Source organism: Sander vitreus, chromosome 10 (genome assembly GCF_031162955.1).
Source record: "Sander vitreus isolate 19-12246 chromosome 10, sanVit1, whole genome shotgun sequence".
NCBI classification, from domain to species: domain Eukaryota; kingdom Metazoa; phylum Chordata; class Actinopteri; order Perciformes; family Percidae; genus Sander; species Sander vitreus.
In genome coordinates this window covers 20,997,931-21,011,471 of record NC_135864.1, presented here as the reverse complement: position 1 = coordinate 21,011,471, position 13,541 = coordinate 20,997,931, and the positions used below count along the sequence as shown (strand labels likewise).

The window sequence follows — 13,541 nt, the reverse complement described above, 5'->3', positions numbered from 1 at the left end:
GCCCTTTAGTGATGACCACGAGCAGTCTGTGTCTGCTTGTTGTTGCTGACAGCTCACCTGTGTGGCCTGCTAGGTCATGCGTTCAGTTTCCGTACATCTATTTATCCCTGCTGAGAGAAAAGTACCCAGTGCCTCTGCATGAATAACAGAAGGTACTGTGGAGCTGCCACACCATCTCATTCTTCATCAATTTGGTTTGCTCAACTTGTAATTTATATACATCTTCTGCAGCTGGAAGGGAACATTACCGGATGTTTCAAGCTGTTTCGGGTGATGTTTTTGAAACGTCTGAATTATTTTTGAAATAGGAAATGTGCTCACTTAATTTTTGTATAACCGCTTCATCTACACAGAGAGGAAATATACTGCATGATTATAGGCATTCAGGAATATGTCATTCTGTTTACACAGAACCTACTTGCTACAGTCTGTGCTTACAGACAGATTGATTTGGAAGGAAAATAGTTTTTTTCAATGTGTAATAAGAAGTGTTGCATAGGAAAAACATCAGTCCAGTTACTTTGCAGTAGGACTAAGCGGGTGTGATTTTCTTGGCGAGAGCCTTTAATAATGTGATATAGAGAACGGAATTCATGTATGCCATCTGGATCCCCATCACTGACATAATGTGCTCCAAGTGCACACTTTATCTGTGAAGTGTAAGAAGAAAGAGAAGATATGTGTCTGTGTGTGTGTGTGTGTGTGTGTGTGTGTGTGTGTGTGTGTGTGTGTGTGTGTGTGTGTGTGTGTGTGTGTGTGTGTGTGAACATGTGCTCGTGCATGTGCCAAGACATTCAATTCTGGGCAGTGCAAATGCATTAGCCTTAGCTATGAAATTTGCATAGTCTGAGCACAATGAAATCCCCAATGAGAGGAACTTTCGGCAAACATGCTGACGAGCAGAAAGCTCTACTATAAAGAGCCAACATTGTGCAACCTGACAAAAAGACTAAATCTTTAGCTTTTAGGCCCGCAAGGCTGTAATAGATTTTTAGCTTAGAGAGGTAACATACACTCTAGATCCTTTTCGGTGGTAAAAGAGAGTGACTCGCAAATGTGAATGCAGCTGTCAGAGAACAATATTGCAAATGTGCTATTTCACAACTTAAAGACAATTGTCTTCTCCTGGATAGGAAATTCTACGTTAAGTTACAGTACTCATATTTGGTTACTACAGTACATGGACAGAGAGGCTACCTGTTGCTGCAGACTGAAGAGTGAAAAGAGATAAATGGAGTTTGACACTTTGAAAATTGCATCTGCATGTTACAAATTAAAGGGGGTATGTTATGCTGACTTTCAGGTTCATACTTGTATTTCGGGTTACTACTAGAACATGTTTACATGCTTTAATGTTCAAAAAACACTTTATTTTTTATCATACTGTCTGTCTGAATATACCTGTATTCACCCCCTGTCTCTTTAATTCCCCCCTTAAAAAAAAGCCAGTCTGCTTTCATTGGTCGGTGTTTACGGGTCTTCCGCATCTGTGCTCTCTGCGTCTCTGCACCGTCATTGCAGCCGGGGAATGACTGTAATGGCACCCTAGTGGCACTTTCACCCTATAAATAGCATAGTTGTGACATCACAACCTTACAGAAAGCAGGCTTATTTAAAGGCACCGTTTCTGAATGTGTGCATTTCTCAGTGGATTGAGCTATTTCATACTTGCACCATATTTATATAGCACTTCGACCTGCTTTATAATCAAACAAGACATATAAATCTTACTTAATATAGGACCTTTAAGTATATCTCAGGTGCAATGTTTTTGCATGCTTTTAACAAACTTGCTTTCTCAACACATCATCCAACCGTGTGTCACAGCAAATCATTTCGCACATTTTTTCAAACTAGCTAAATCAAATGTGGGGTGAGAAGCTGTCTGACATAGACAGGCATTGGGTAATATACAGGAAGAAATAATTTGTAGACGTTTGTAGCTTTGGGGTTCCTTTTGGAGATTTGTGTACTGTTTTCCTAGTCAGATAGAAAACTCACTATCTTCTGCCCAGAAAGAAATATCCCAAAAATGCCAAACTGTTGAAGCATTAACTATATTACCATGGGCCACAGGCTAACCTTAGAGCTACAATTCAACACTTGGTACAGCTGCTTAACAGACAAAGCCTTCAAGGGCAATTTAAAGCCCTCGTGTGTAGGATTTGAAAATGTCTAATGTTGGCAACTGCTGACTCTGATCTGGAAACACCAATGCCCTAGCAGCCATTCAGAGCACTGAGTTCAGGTTCTGTGAATTTTCTGGTTTTTGTGAGATGGTGTGGGTTCACTTTACAGTAAAAAACACAGTGTTTTTAAAAAGTAGCTATTGTATAAGCTTATTCCAATAAAAGAAATAAAGAAAGAAATAATTCAGTATCTCTCCACCGTCATTTTTTTTCGTGTAGCTTGGAGAGGGCTTTGAAACAGCATTTCATGTTGGGATAAAATAGCAAAGCTTTATTTTTTGGGTCCATACTTTTCTAGGAAGTTTCCTGGAAAGAATTATGTAATTCATCTTCAATTATAGGAATAATAGAGATCTAAGTTTAGGCAGTTAGAGTTTAGTTAGTTAGGTTTATAAGCAGCTGTTGATTTCCATAAGTACTGGAAAAGAAAACAAAAGTGTAACAATTTTTATCACGATTGTCTTATTTTTCAACAAACAATAACACACACCAACAAAATACATTTTTAAGATGCTGTGATCACATAGTACATCTACACTACAGGTTTTATTGTTTCAAACCTTTTAGTTAGGTTTCATTAAGGTGTTTTGATACCATATGATTTCAGTAGAAACAGAATGGTAGGCATACATACAGCAATCAAGCAGAACAAGAAGAATAGTGTTGCCTACAAAATTGATGATGCCGCCTGAAGGCTTTTATTGTGAAGCAGCTGCAGGAAGTGCTGAGGAAGTGTTTGCTGACAAAGCACAGCAATGAAGTGGATCAGAAACCAGTGAGGCTTCTGTCTGTTAGACGAAAGGTAAGAACAGGAATGTAGGAGTAAAACAAAACTCACAGTGCGACTCCTACGATATCCATGAGCTAACAAATGCAGATTAAAGCAAACACTAAAAGGAAAGATTTCCCTCAAAGCTGTTCATGATGAGCAGTTTAGTATTCAACACAGTGGCAGACGTAGTTGTGTGAAGATTGGAGAAAAAAAAATTGCAGAGTACTCGAAACTCACACCTGGCTAATTGCTGCAAAATATAAGTGTAGACTTTCAGAATCAGAAGCTCTGATGCAGCCCCATGTTCAGAACAGCTCTTCATTTAAAGCATACAGCAGCCTTGACAGCTGAAGTGATTCCTCAACAAAGACAAAAAGAATACCTTCAAGTGTGCAAGTAAATGTTAACGCATGTATCATTTGAATGTGACCTGGGCCCCTGACAGACAATCACGCCTTTGACAGACTCGACATTTAACTAAAACAAATGCTGCGTCTTGCCAGCCAAACATGATGCTGTATCAAGTTTTTTATCATCTGAAAAATAGGCATCTATCCTAAAACATTTCTCCTTGTTTAAGTGAAGGCTGTTTGGAGAGCATGCATCCTCTGCAGTATTTCAGATGTTGACATACCCAGATGGCATACTACTAATCTTGATCGATGCCCACAACTGCGAACACCATTCACACTGAGGATAATGAAATGTAGCAATGTAACATTTCACAAAAATCATCACAGTGATCTGTTTATTATCCATTATGAAAGGCATCATGGCTTCCGACATCCTCAACTCGGAAAAACAATGCAAAGGAGTGTTTACTTTCCAAACACAGAGCCGTGCAGGGTGCTCATAAAAATTTCTGTGCTCGCCCAATGTGCTATTCTTAGGGTTCCCCTTAGAACCACTATTTAATTGGAGCCTTGGTTATCCTATCAGTGAAGCTATTCTCCACACAGACTTTTTTATGAGGCCTGTGAGTGACTGAGAATCCCCGTCTGGGTGTCTATGGCTGTTCTCCGCCATGTCCTGGGACTCCTGTTCATCGTTCAGGGCTTCATTAGCCGGGGATGGGGGGGTGGCAGCAGAGAGGGAACAGCTGTTTAGCTTACCACTTGCATTGTTAGCCAGCCTTCTCCGTATGCCTAACTGCCTAAATCCGTCCCCTAGCTGCTAATAGAATGCTCATTAGAAGAGGAGGGAGACTCGATAAGAAACAGCACCACTGTGCTACAGCCCTACCAGCTTCCATTACTCCTCCTCTCCCTCTGTTCTCTATTAAAGCGCTGTATGGAATAAACATTCCCTCTGTGGATCAACTACCTATGCAGCCCACCTTGACTTCTCCCCCTGACCTCCTGGGAAAGACAGGGGGTGTATGGGTACCTGAGTTCTCCTCTGAGACAGCCAAACCGCCTCTGTGATACCAAAACATGGTCCTCACTTGCAGACATACTGAAAGATACAAGATAACAAAATCCCAGAGGACAGACGGATGATAGCTCCTGCTTCAAACCCTGAAGACAGAAGTTTGGTGTGTAGGTTTTTCTTTTTCTTTTTGCAAATTACCCCCAAGTGGTATAGTGTTAAATTATTCAAACAGTGTAGATTGTGCTGCCTGTAATTTGTCAGTAACCCAAAAGCACCAGTCTATTTCTCTGTGTCAAAACTAAGGAAGCTGGCGAGGAGGAGGGACAGCTGCGACATCAGAGATGGCACTGTGAATACCTGATGGTGTTCATGGGAACAGCTACAGATCTGAGCCAAAATCACTGCACACCCATCACAGCCAAAACACCTTGGCTGAAAAAAAGGTGGCCTATGTTTGATTAAAATTCAAACAGGAAAACATGTTACCATGGAAGTACTTCATTGAATAAACACAGACCAGTAGCTAACATTCCCCATGTAGAAATGCAGGCAAACAAAGTGCACAGTGACATGAGGGGAGACAATGTGTGGTAGAACTGATATGCTCCAAGCTATTTACAGTAAATGACAGCAACTAGATTCTGATCATGTGGAAATGTACTTGGGGGAATAGTGTACAAAGAATACGTATTATTCTCACCTGTGAATAATAATACCATATTGGCCAAATATAAGATGACCATGATAATAAGACAACACTCCCTTTTGACTGTTTGTTGATAAATACCTTTTTAAGATAAGAAGCACTCTGAATAAGACATGGTGGGCAAATTTGTATATATATATTTATTTTTTTATTTTTATTTTTTTATTTTTTTTATTAAGTTTGGGGAACATAATGATATACACCGTGAGATGAACTGTCAGAGATTCCATATTGTTATTTGACCATTGTGGGCCATGTTGCAAATCAATAAGCAGGAATGTTTTCTGTCAAATTGGATTTTTATATCATGTTTGCATCAATGTGATGAAGTGCTTTGGCTTGTCAGCTCTTTAATTTGCTACATTTGCCAAAAACAGATATTCCTGTCTGGCTATTTTATATGTTGTACTTCATCACAATAAATCAATGACAGTATAAAATGTCATAAACCATGATATTGGATTTTATCCATATTGCCCATATATTTTCGCATTTGAATATAATACAGAATATACCGGTAAAAAAAAATTTCATTAAAATAGAGTGATTACATTTTTACTTCTATTATTTAAAACAAATGCAGTTAAAAATAAAAAACTGTAGTCTACTGGTTTGAAAAAAAGCCAAAACTTAAAACCCAAATTGAGTTGTTGCTGTTTGATGTATAGATACCTATTTCCCACATGCTAAGGAGCTAATCTGTGTGTTACAGACCAGACCTGTGTGTCATCTCTTTATGTGGTGGTGATGGAAGCTGACAATGACACATTCTATGGTAATGGCAATAGCCTTACCGATGCCACTCTGAATGTGTGCTGGAAAAGAATGTCTGTGGGTGAGATATGTGTCAAGTGTAGTGACATTAGTTGCTGTTGAATATGTGCTAGCTTGACATTGAGAAAGTGGAGCGTGCCAGCATGCAGCCTTACTGATAGACGAGCACACACACACACACACACACACACACACACACGGCCGTACACACACATAACTCATCTCCACAGACCCACATCGATACTTTACAAATATGTACGCACTTGCACAAACACTGCTATACACATTCTGAACACATACACACACACACACACACACACACACACACACACACACACACACACACACACAGCTATGGCAGGTCCATAAATATTCCCCCCCATGCTCAGCTCACCTCGGTTCAGCTTAGCACACATGAAAACACACACACACACACACACACACACACACACACACACACACACAGTCCATGTGTACATAAGTCCACATACTCTCCCACTACAGGGGATGTCATGTGGCTACAGCTGTGTGCCTACTGGCACTGGCAGCAAGAGACACAACAGAGAGGGGAGAATATGGAGGAAGATATGGAAACAGACAGACAGAAACAAAGGCATGTTACCATGGAAAAGAGGACAAAAACATTAGAAAGGAACGTGTGCACTCTCATTTTCTTAAATGGCTGGAGTGCTGTTGTGATATTATTTTTTTTATTTTTTCTTTACTCCCTTCCACTGCTAACAGCCTGGTTTGAATGTAAAAGACTGATAATCTGAATTGTGACCGCTGAGGCATAAAGACAACTATTGAATGCCTTTCTTACCTCAGTGAGGCAGTCGCACAGCTCACCAGAATGCAGACGTGTGTGAATGCACAAGGACTCACACAATGTAAGCAAACAGAATGACGCTAGCTAGCATGGGCAGTATGCTCACACACACACACACACACACACACACACACACACACACACACACACACACACACACACACACACACACACACATACATACAGACACACAAATAAATAGTGAATGAGGCTGCCGGGGCAGAGGACGCACTGCTCCTCACCATAGCTCAGCTCACAGCTCTCTGCCCTTGTGCCGGGACCTCGGCCTGTCACTCTGCATTTTAGTCCCTGCACCACCACTCCTCTGTAAGCAGCCAACACAAATGGGGATATTGAGGTGGTGTGTCCACCACTACCCATTTGGCCTTTTCAGAGCTTGACAGAAAGGAACGGAGGTAAAAATACATTGCATTCTATCCTGTCAAAATTGAAAATGGCTGGAGTGCTGCTGTGAAAGGGGAATGTATATAGTCCTTGTTATTAGGCTGGCTGCTCTGAAATGAGGTTGACACGGCGCCAGACATTGAGATGTTTTCTGTCACTCTGTTTTTTTTGTTTCATCTGAAATTCAATATGATGCATTAGCGTCCCAAATGAAGTCTGCACAATAGATATTAATTACTTGTCCATTACGGTTTGTGATGCTATAAATCTGTTATCAGCTGGCTACCCCAATGACTGAAATTAACTGTCACTTCTCAATATCATCCAAGTCATCTCAGTGCTTTATTGCCTTCATTACAATATTCATTTCTTAAATGGTATCCTCATGAGATCGGACAGTAACTAAGACGTTGGCAAGCGCTAATACAAAAAATAGATGTCATGACATGCTTATCTGCACATAGTTGGTAAATATCAAAGTAAATGTCAGTGTCTGTATCAAACACCTTGCAAGGAATTAGAATATGTTGTGGACTTGAGGAAATAATGGGAGTGCAGCCGTATCATGATCTGCTGAGGTCCATGTATATTTGATAGGGCCTGCCAGATGTGGCCTTGGATATGTGGATGTGTATCAGCAAGCAATCTCTCTTACTGAGCTCATAGAAATTAGATTTCATCTCAGGCCCCAGATCTAATACACTGACTTATATATTACTCACAGTTGCAGAGCATCATAAGCCAATATGACCCTATAGAGAGGTGGCAGAGCTGTGCAAAATACAGTTTAATGAAAATGCTTTGAGCTAACCGTTCCGAAAGCCATCGAAGCTTCTTAGACGTGGACTAGCTCAGAATGTAGTTGTTTCTCCTCTGCATGGGCTTAAACTGTCAAAGAAAACTGTTCAAAAAGTCTTTTGAAAAAGTGATGAATATGTGGTGTATTTCTAACCCAAAATTTAATTCAACCAAATCACACTCCAAAATCATTTGAGAGCCTTTGTATTGAGCTCAAGAACAGCACATATTGGAGATGAAATGGTTGCATGAGTCACCCAATGCATTGATATGCCTGTGTCTTCCTCACAATGAATGCCAAGTCACAGTTAGCATGCGGAGTACCATTTTCTTATGCAGAGAGCCCTTGCCTGCTTTGAATACTCTCTAGGGACAATAGCACCCACAGAGGAATTTTGAGTCTTCTCGTTTATTTCTTTTCCCCTCCTCTCTTATCCTCCCATGACCTCCCATTTCTTTCCTCCCTCCCCTCTCCACTGGTGACACAATGACAATAGATGTGGACAGCTTAGTTCATCCATATGTCTGTCTGTTTGTCTTGCTAAGATGTATTTTCTAGCTTGTAGCACAGATAAATGTGTAGTCAGCACACTTTTGTTCAGAGGAGGCAGAAATGAAGGATCTCAGACTGATGAAGACTTTGATCAACACATTTTTAATCTCTATTATTAATGTCAACATCTAAGTCAGTGTGATTCTTAATCAAAATTTAAAAAAAAAACATTTGAATGGATTGATTTAGATTAGTTTTGCAGCAAATCGATGCTCAGTGGACAAATGCTGAGTTCAGATAGTCTGCACAAATAGCTCTTAATTGTTGGGATTTCCAGTTGACTTGATTTGTTCGAGTAGATTTTCAGGAAGCCGCTGCTGCCAATGGATACACAAGTACTAGGACATGTCATAACCCAATTGTCTAAACGTCCACTTACAGTAAGTGGCTATGGTGGCTAAAGAGCCTGCCACTGTAATTGACTCAATGGGAGTTTACAGTATGAAGCATGAGGCAGGAAAGGCAGACATAGTGCTCTCCAGGGATGGGCTGTTGTGACAGTGCTGCTATCCCTCCACTGTGTTTCTCACAGTACACAGTACACAGGCCACTTATACACACAAAAGCATACACAAACTCAATAAATGCACAAACACAGCAGCCTTCCTTTAACCAGGTAATTCCACAGGCAGGTGCAGGGATAACATTCGCAATGCCATCCTGTCCCAGGCCCAAGTTTCACTCTCAATCTTTAATGTGTGCCCAAGAATGAGGGCGAGGGCGACGCATATCCGTTCTATTTTTGTCCACTGTTTGTTTGCATAGTGTGGCGCCTTGAATTAGAACAAGTTTGTGTGGCTTCTGGCTGCAGGGCTACTGGTACAATGGTGTGCACACAAGTGTCAGATGCTGTGAGAGAGGAACACAGAGTGACACAGGCACAGCTAGAAGAATATGTTTACACTGTTGGAGCCTGTGCCCAGCCTGGCACGCTCATGCCTTGGACAATAGTTAATCAGCCCGGAAGGCTGCTGCTGGTGTGACCACTGACCCTAAAAGGCATCGGTAACAGGGGAACTCTCTATAATAGGAAGGCACTATAATTTTGAGTGGGGCACAGGAATTACAGCGCATGCAGGGGAATTTTTTTTTCTCCTCTGGTTCTGCTTCATTAATGGTGGTTTAGATTAAAAGAGTTGCTGATGTTCTTGGTCAGAAAAAAAAGCTTGCTGCCTACTAGGTGCGCTGTGTGTGGTGCCTAATGAGCTTCCTGAATTATAAGAGCATGTGTATGTGTCTGTGCAGGTGTGTGTGTGTGTGTGTGTGTGTGTGTGTGTGTGCGTGTGTGCGTGCGTGCGTGCGTGCGTGCGTGCGTGCGTGCGTGCGTGCGTGCGTGTGTGTGTGTTTGTGTTGTGGTAGCATTTATGTTGGTGCATTGTATAGTGTATATATATATATATATGTTACATGTTGCCTGTAGGAATTTTCCATTACTATTTTCTGTGTAGCTATAGTAGGATTTGATTTCCCTGGAGAGACAGTTGATATTTAGAGGATGCACACGTGCAGCTAAGCCAACATGTTTATGCTCTGCGTGTGCATTATTTTTATTTATTATTATTTTATATTATTACCTTTATTTAACCAGGAAGAGACTCATTGAGATTAAAAATATCTTTTGTCAAGAGTGTCCTGGCCAAGACAGGCAGCAGTACAACCACACATACAGTACATACAAACACAAAATACGTAAAAACACCAAAAAACATAAAACAACTGACACAGCAAATCTTTCAAAGTCAACCACAATCCTAAACACATCAGACAAAACATCTGCAGCCAGATGTGGCTGCCTCCAAGTCAATCATCATCCTCTTAAAAGCGACCAATGAGACCAGCTCAGTAAGTTTCATGGATTTCTGTAACTTGTTCCAGGCAGAGGGAGCAGCAAACTTAAAGGCCTTTTTTCCCCATCTCAGTTCTAACCTTTGGAACAGACAGAAGGAAAAGATCCTGGGAACGAAGATTGTAAGTCTCGGTACTATTTACACTGATATAGGTCAGAAGGTAGGATGGAAGGAGACCTAAAATAGCCTTGTATATGAAGGTATGCCAATGTTGAAGTCTCCGTGTTGATAGAGAAGGCCATCCAACACGTTCATACAGTTCACAATGGTGAGTGAGGGCTTTCATACCAGTGATGAACCTCAGAGCTCCATGGTAAACAGTGTCCAGTGCGTGTAAACTTTGAGATGAAGCATTCATGTATAAAACATCACCAAAGTCAAGTACAGACATAAAAGTGGCAGCGACCAGCCTCTTTCTAGATTCGAACGAAAGGCATAAAAATGAAATTTTACATTAGACATGTTATGATCAATGTTATTGATATAGAGGATGAATAGCAGTGGCCCCAAGACTGACCCCTGAGGCACGCCTTTTGTTATTTTAAGATAGCAAGAAGTGCTGCCCTCCGCCTGCACATACTGAGTTTTGTCTGTAAAGTAGTTAACAAACCAGCCGACAGTTTTTTCACAAAGCCCAGCCCTATACAGTCTCTGCTTAAGCACTATGTGGTCCACTGTATCAAATGCCTTTGAAAGGTCAATAAATAGGGCTGCACAATGCTGCTTATTATCCATGGATTCAACAAAGTCATTTAAAACCTTAAGAGCTGCCCTTTTCTGAAACCAGATTGGAAGTCAGACAACACATTATAACTGTTAAAAAAGTTATTTAACTGATCACTGACAAGGGATTCAAGAACCTTGACCAGGACAGACAGTTTAGAGATTGGTCTGTAGTTATTTAAGATGGTAGGGTCACCACCTTTTAGCAGGGGAGCCACAAAGGCTGATTTCCAGATAGGAGGAATGACATTTGTATTCAAACACAGATTAAAAATATTAGTTAAGGGCACAGCAATATAATTTCCTGCTAGCTTAAAAAGTAGGGATCCAGTTTATCAGGGCCTGCAGATTTTGTTGTGTCCAAATGCTTGAGGGCTTTATTTACGTCTGAAACTGTGATAGGACTGAAACTAAAAGACTGACTAGAAGGATCCAGACCAACAGTCTCAACTGTGCATGAACACCATGCACGTTTGCATGTGAGCTACAATCAGATGTAAGTGGGGACATATCCTTTTCTGAACCAGACTCAAAAGCTTGTAAGCTAGTGATCTGCTGTATTGGAAGACTGTGAAAAGGGCCAGGGTAAGCAATAAGCTTCCACCCACCTCCTGCTTTTGGCCGAGATGTGTGTATCCATCTCAGTATCAACTCCCATACCCCTACAGCTCGCAGCTAATTTGTTTCTGTAGGCACTTAGACTGAGGTCTCTCTCTCTCTCTCTCCCTCTCTCCCTCTCTCTCTCTCTGTCACTCTTTCTGTACTTTGCTCCGAATCCTTCTGATTCCCCCCAGGGGGCTGTACACCCCTTGCGATAATTTGTCTGTCACAAATGCAACTGCGCCCTCTCCGTGGCTTTGCTTGGCCCAAAAATGAATTTCAGCCATCCCATCTGGCTGTCACAGGCAATATGTCGCCAAGAATAGAAGCTTCCCATCCTTCCAAATTTCATGGCTGAATTGTCATATTTGTGTGTGACTTATATCTTTGACCCTTCCATGCTAGACATATTTTACATTACAGACTGATTTGTACTTATGGAGCTTTGCTTCCTTGAAGTGAGTGCACGCTTTGTCTTTGGCTGTCACTGCTTGCTGCATATATAAAAATGAACAAAGCTTTGGGGCTGCTATACAATGCAGATTGAGGTGTAAAACATGGTGCATATAGTTAGACAGGAGTCAGATGTTTGCACTGTTACTACGCAGCCACTTGCACAATTCTCTTATGAAAACCAGTTTCTCTGGGAGCTGAAGGCACTTATCATTTCCTCTCAGCACAGTGATCTGAAATCTATTTGTGGACACAGTAGGAGAAGAGAGAGGAAATCAGAAAACATCTTTAACAATTTGTCCCATCTAATGAGATTAGCAGGGCCGCTTACACAGTCATGACATGGAGATATACACAGATAACCCTGTAATAACTCATTATTCTTCCCATTTCGACATCGATGCCTAGTCAAGGCTCGCTGACAGTGTGTGTTGTTGTTGTGCGTACACAGCTATCAGGCCAATCTAGGCACTGCAGCAGTGTGGATTGAGCTCAGTGAATACCGCTTTGAATGCCACAGCACAAAGAGAGCTAGCAGTAGAAGGAGATAGTATTCTCTGCTTTTCAGAGGCTGCAGCGTTAGCGACACATGCATGAGTGCAAATGGAAAAATTCACCGTGCAGACTCTCCGTTTCTCTTGGAGGCTGCGAGGGGAGAGGACAGAAATCAATGCAGTTTGTATACATTATGTGCATGCATGTGTAGTCATGAGAAAGATAACATCCCAAAAAATACAGGAAACAGCTGAAGAAATAATAAATGTACTAAAGGGCATTTTGTTGCCATGATTTAAGTGCATATGCGATCAATAATGATTCTTTCTTTGTTAAAACTTTTCTATCTTGGGGCACCTGGGTAGCTCACCTGGTTAAGCATGCGCCCCATGTACTGAGGCTTGCGTTCGATTCCGACCTGCTGCCCTTTACTGCATGTCATAACCCCCCCCCACCATCACCACCCCCCCCCCCCCTTTAATTTCTTTAGCTGTCCTATCAAATAAAGGCCTAAAATGCCCCCACAAAAAAAGCTTTTAAAAAAGTGTTCTATCTTGGACAAGAATATTTCTTTAATGATATACAATGTCTCTATTCATAGATTGTGCATGAACTGTATGTCTTTTATAGAATGTACTGAACAAACTGCATGACTTTGTCAGTCACCAGATGTCAGCTAAATAAAAAAGAGCCTAGTTGCACCCTGTCTTGTCCATCAAACACACTTTACCGGCAAATGCAGCAAAGTACTTAAAAGCTGCCCTGAATGTCAATTTTAGCCAGTTTTTTAGCCAGTAGTTAATGAGTGGATTTATGCCTATTTATGCTTGTGCTTCTGTCTGCTAGCACCTTAACTGGATCACATAGGCTTTTCAAATAAATAGCAGTGTTATCCTCCTAAGAATGCCAGATCCAATTTGCTGTTTTGAACAATACAACAGAGAAGCAGCAAAAAGTTTAGACAATCACAGAGAAGTATTTAATCTGCTTTACAGCAAACTATAACACGCGCTAATCTGAAATGTC

At 41.2% G+C, this 13,541-nt stretch overlaps 1 protein-coding gene across 10 annotated transcripts in view; it reads left to right on the top strand.

Annotated features, from left to right (window-relative positions):
* The window catches only part of nlgn3a (neuroligin 3a), a 100,404-nt gene that overhangs the window by 69,179 nt on the left and 17,684 nt on the right, over positions 1-13,541 (top strand). For 3 of the 10 annotated variants that reach the window (XM_078261496.1, XM_078261488.1, XM_078261490.1), the window contains one exon: positions 2,985-2,991. The exons of the other annotated variants lie outside the window; for them this stretch is intronic. In XM_078261496.1, coding sequence (XP_078117622.1) covers positions 2,985-2,991 — 7 coding nt within the window. The remainder of the gene's footprint in view (positions 1-2,984; positions 2,992-13,541) is intronic. 10 annotated transcript variants of the gene reach the window in all.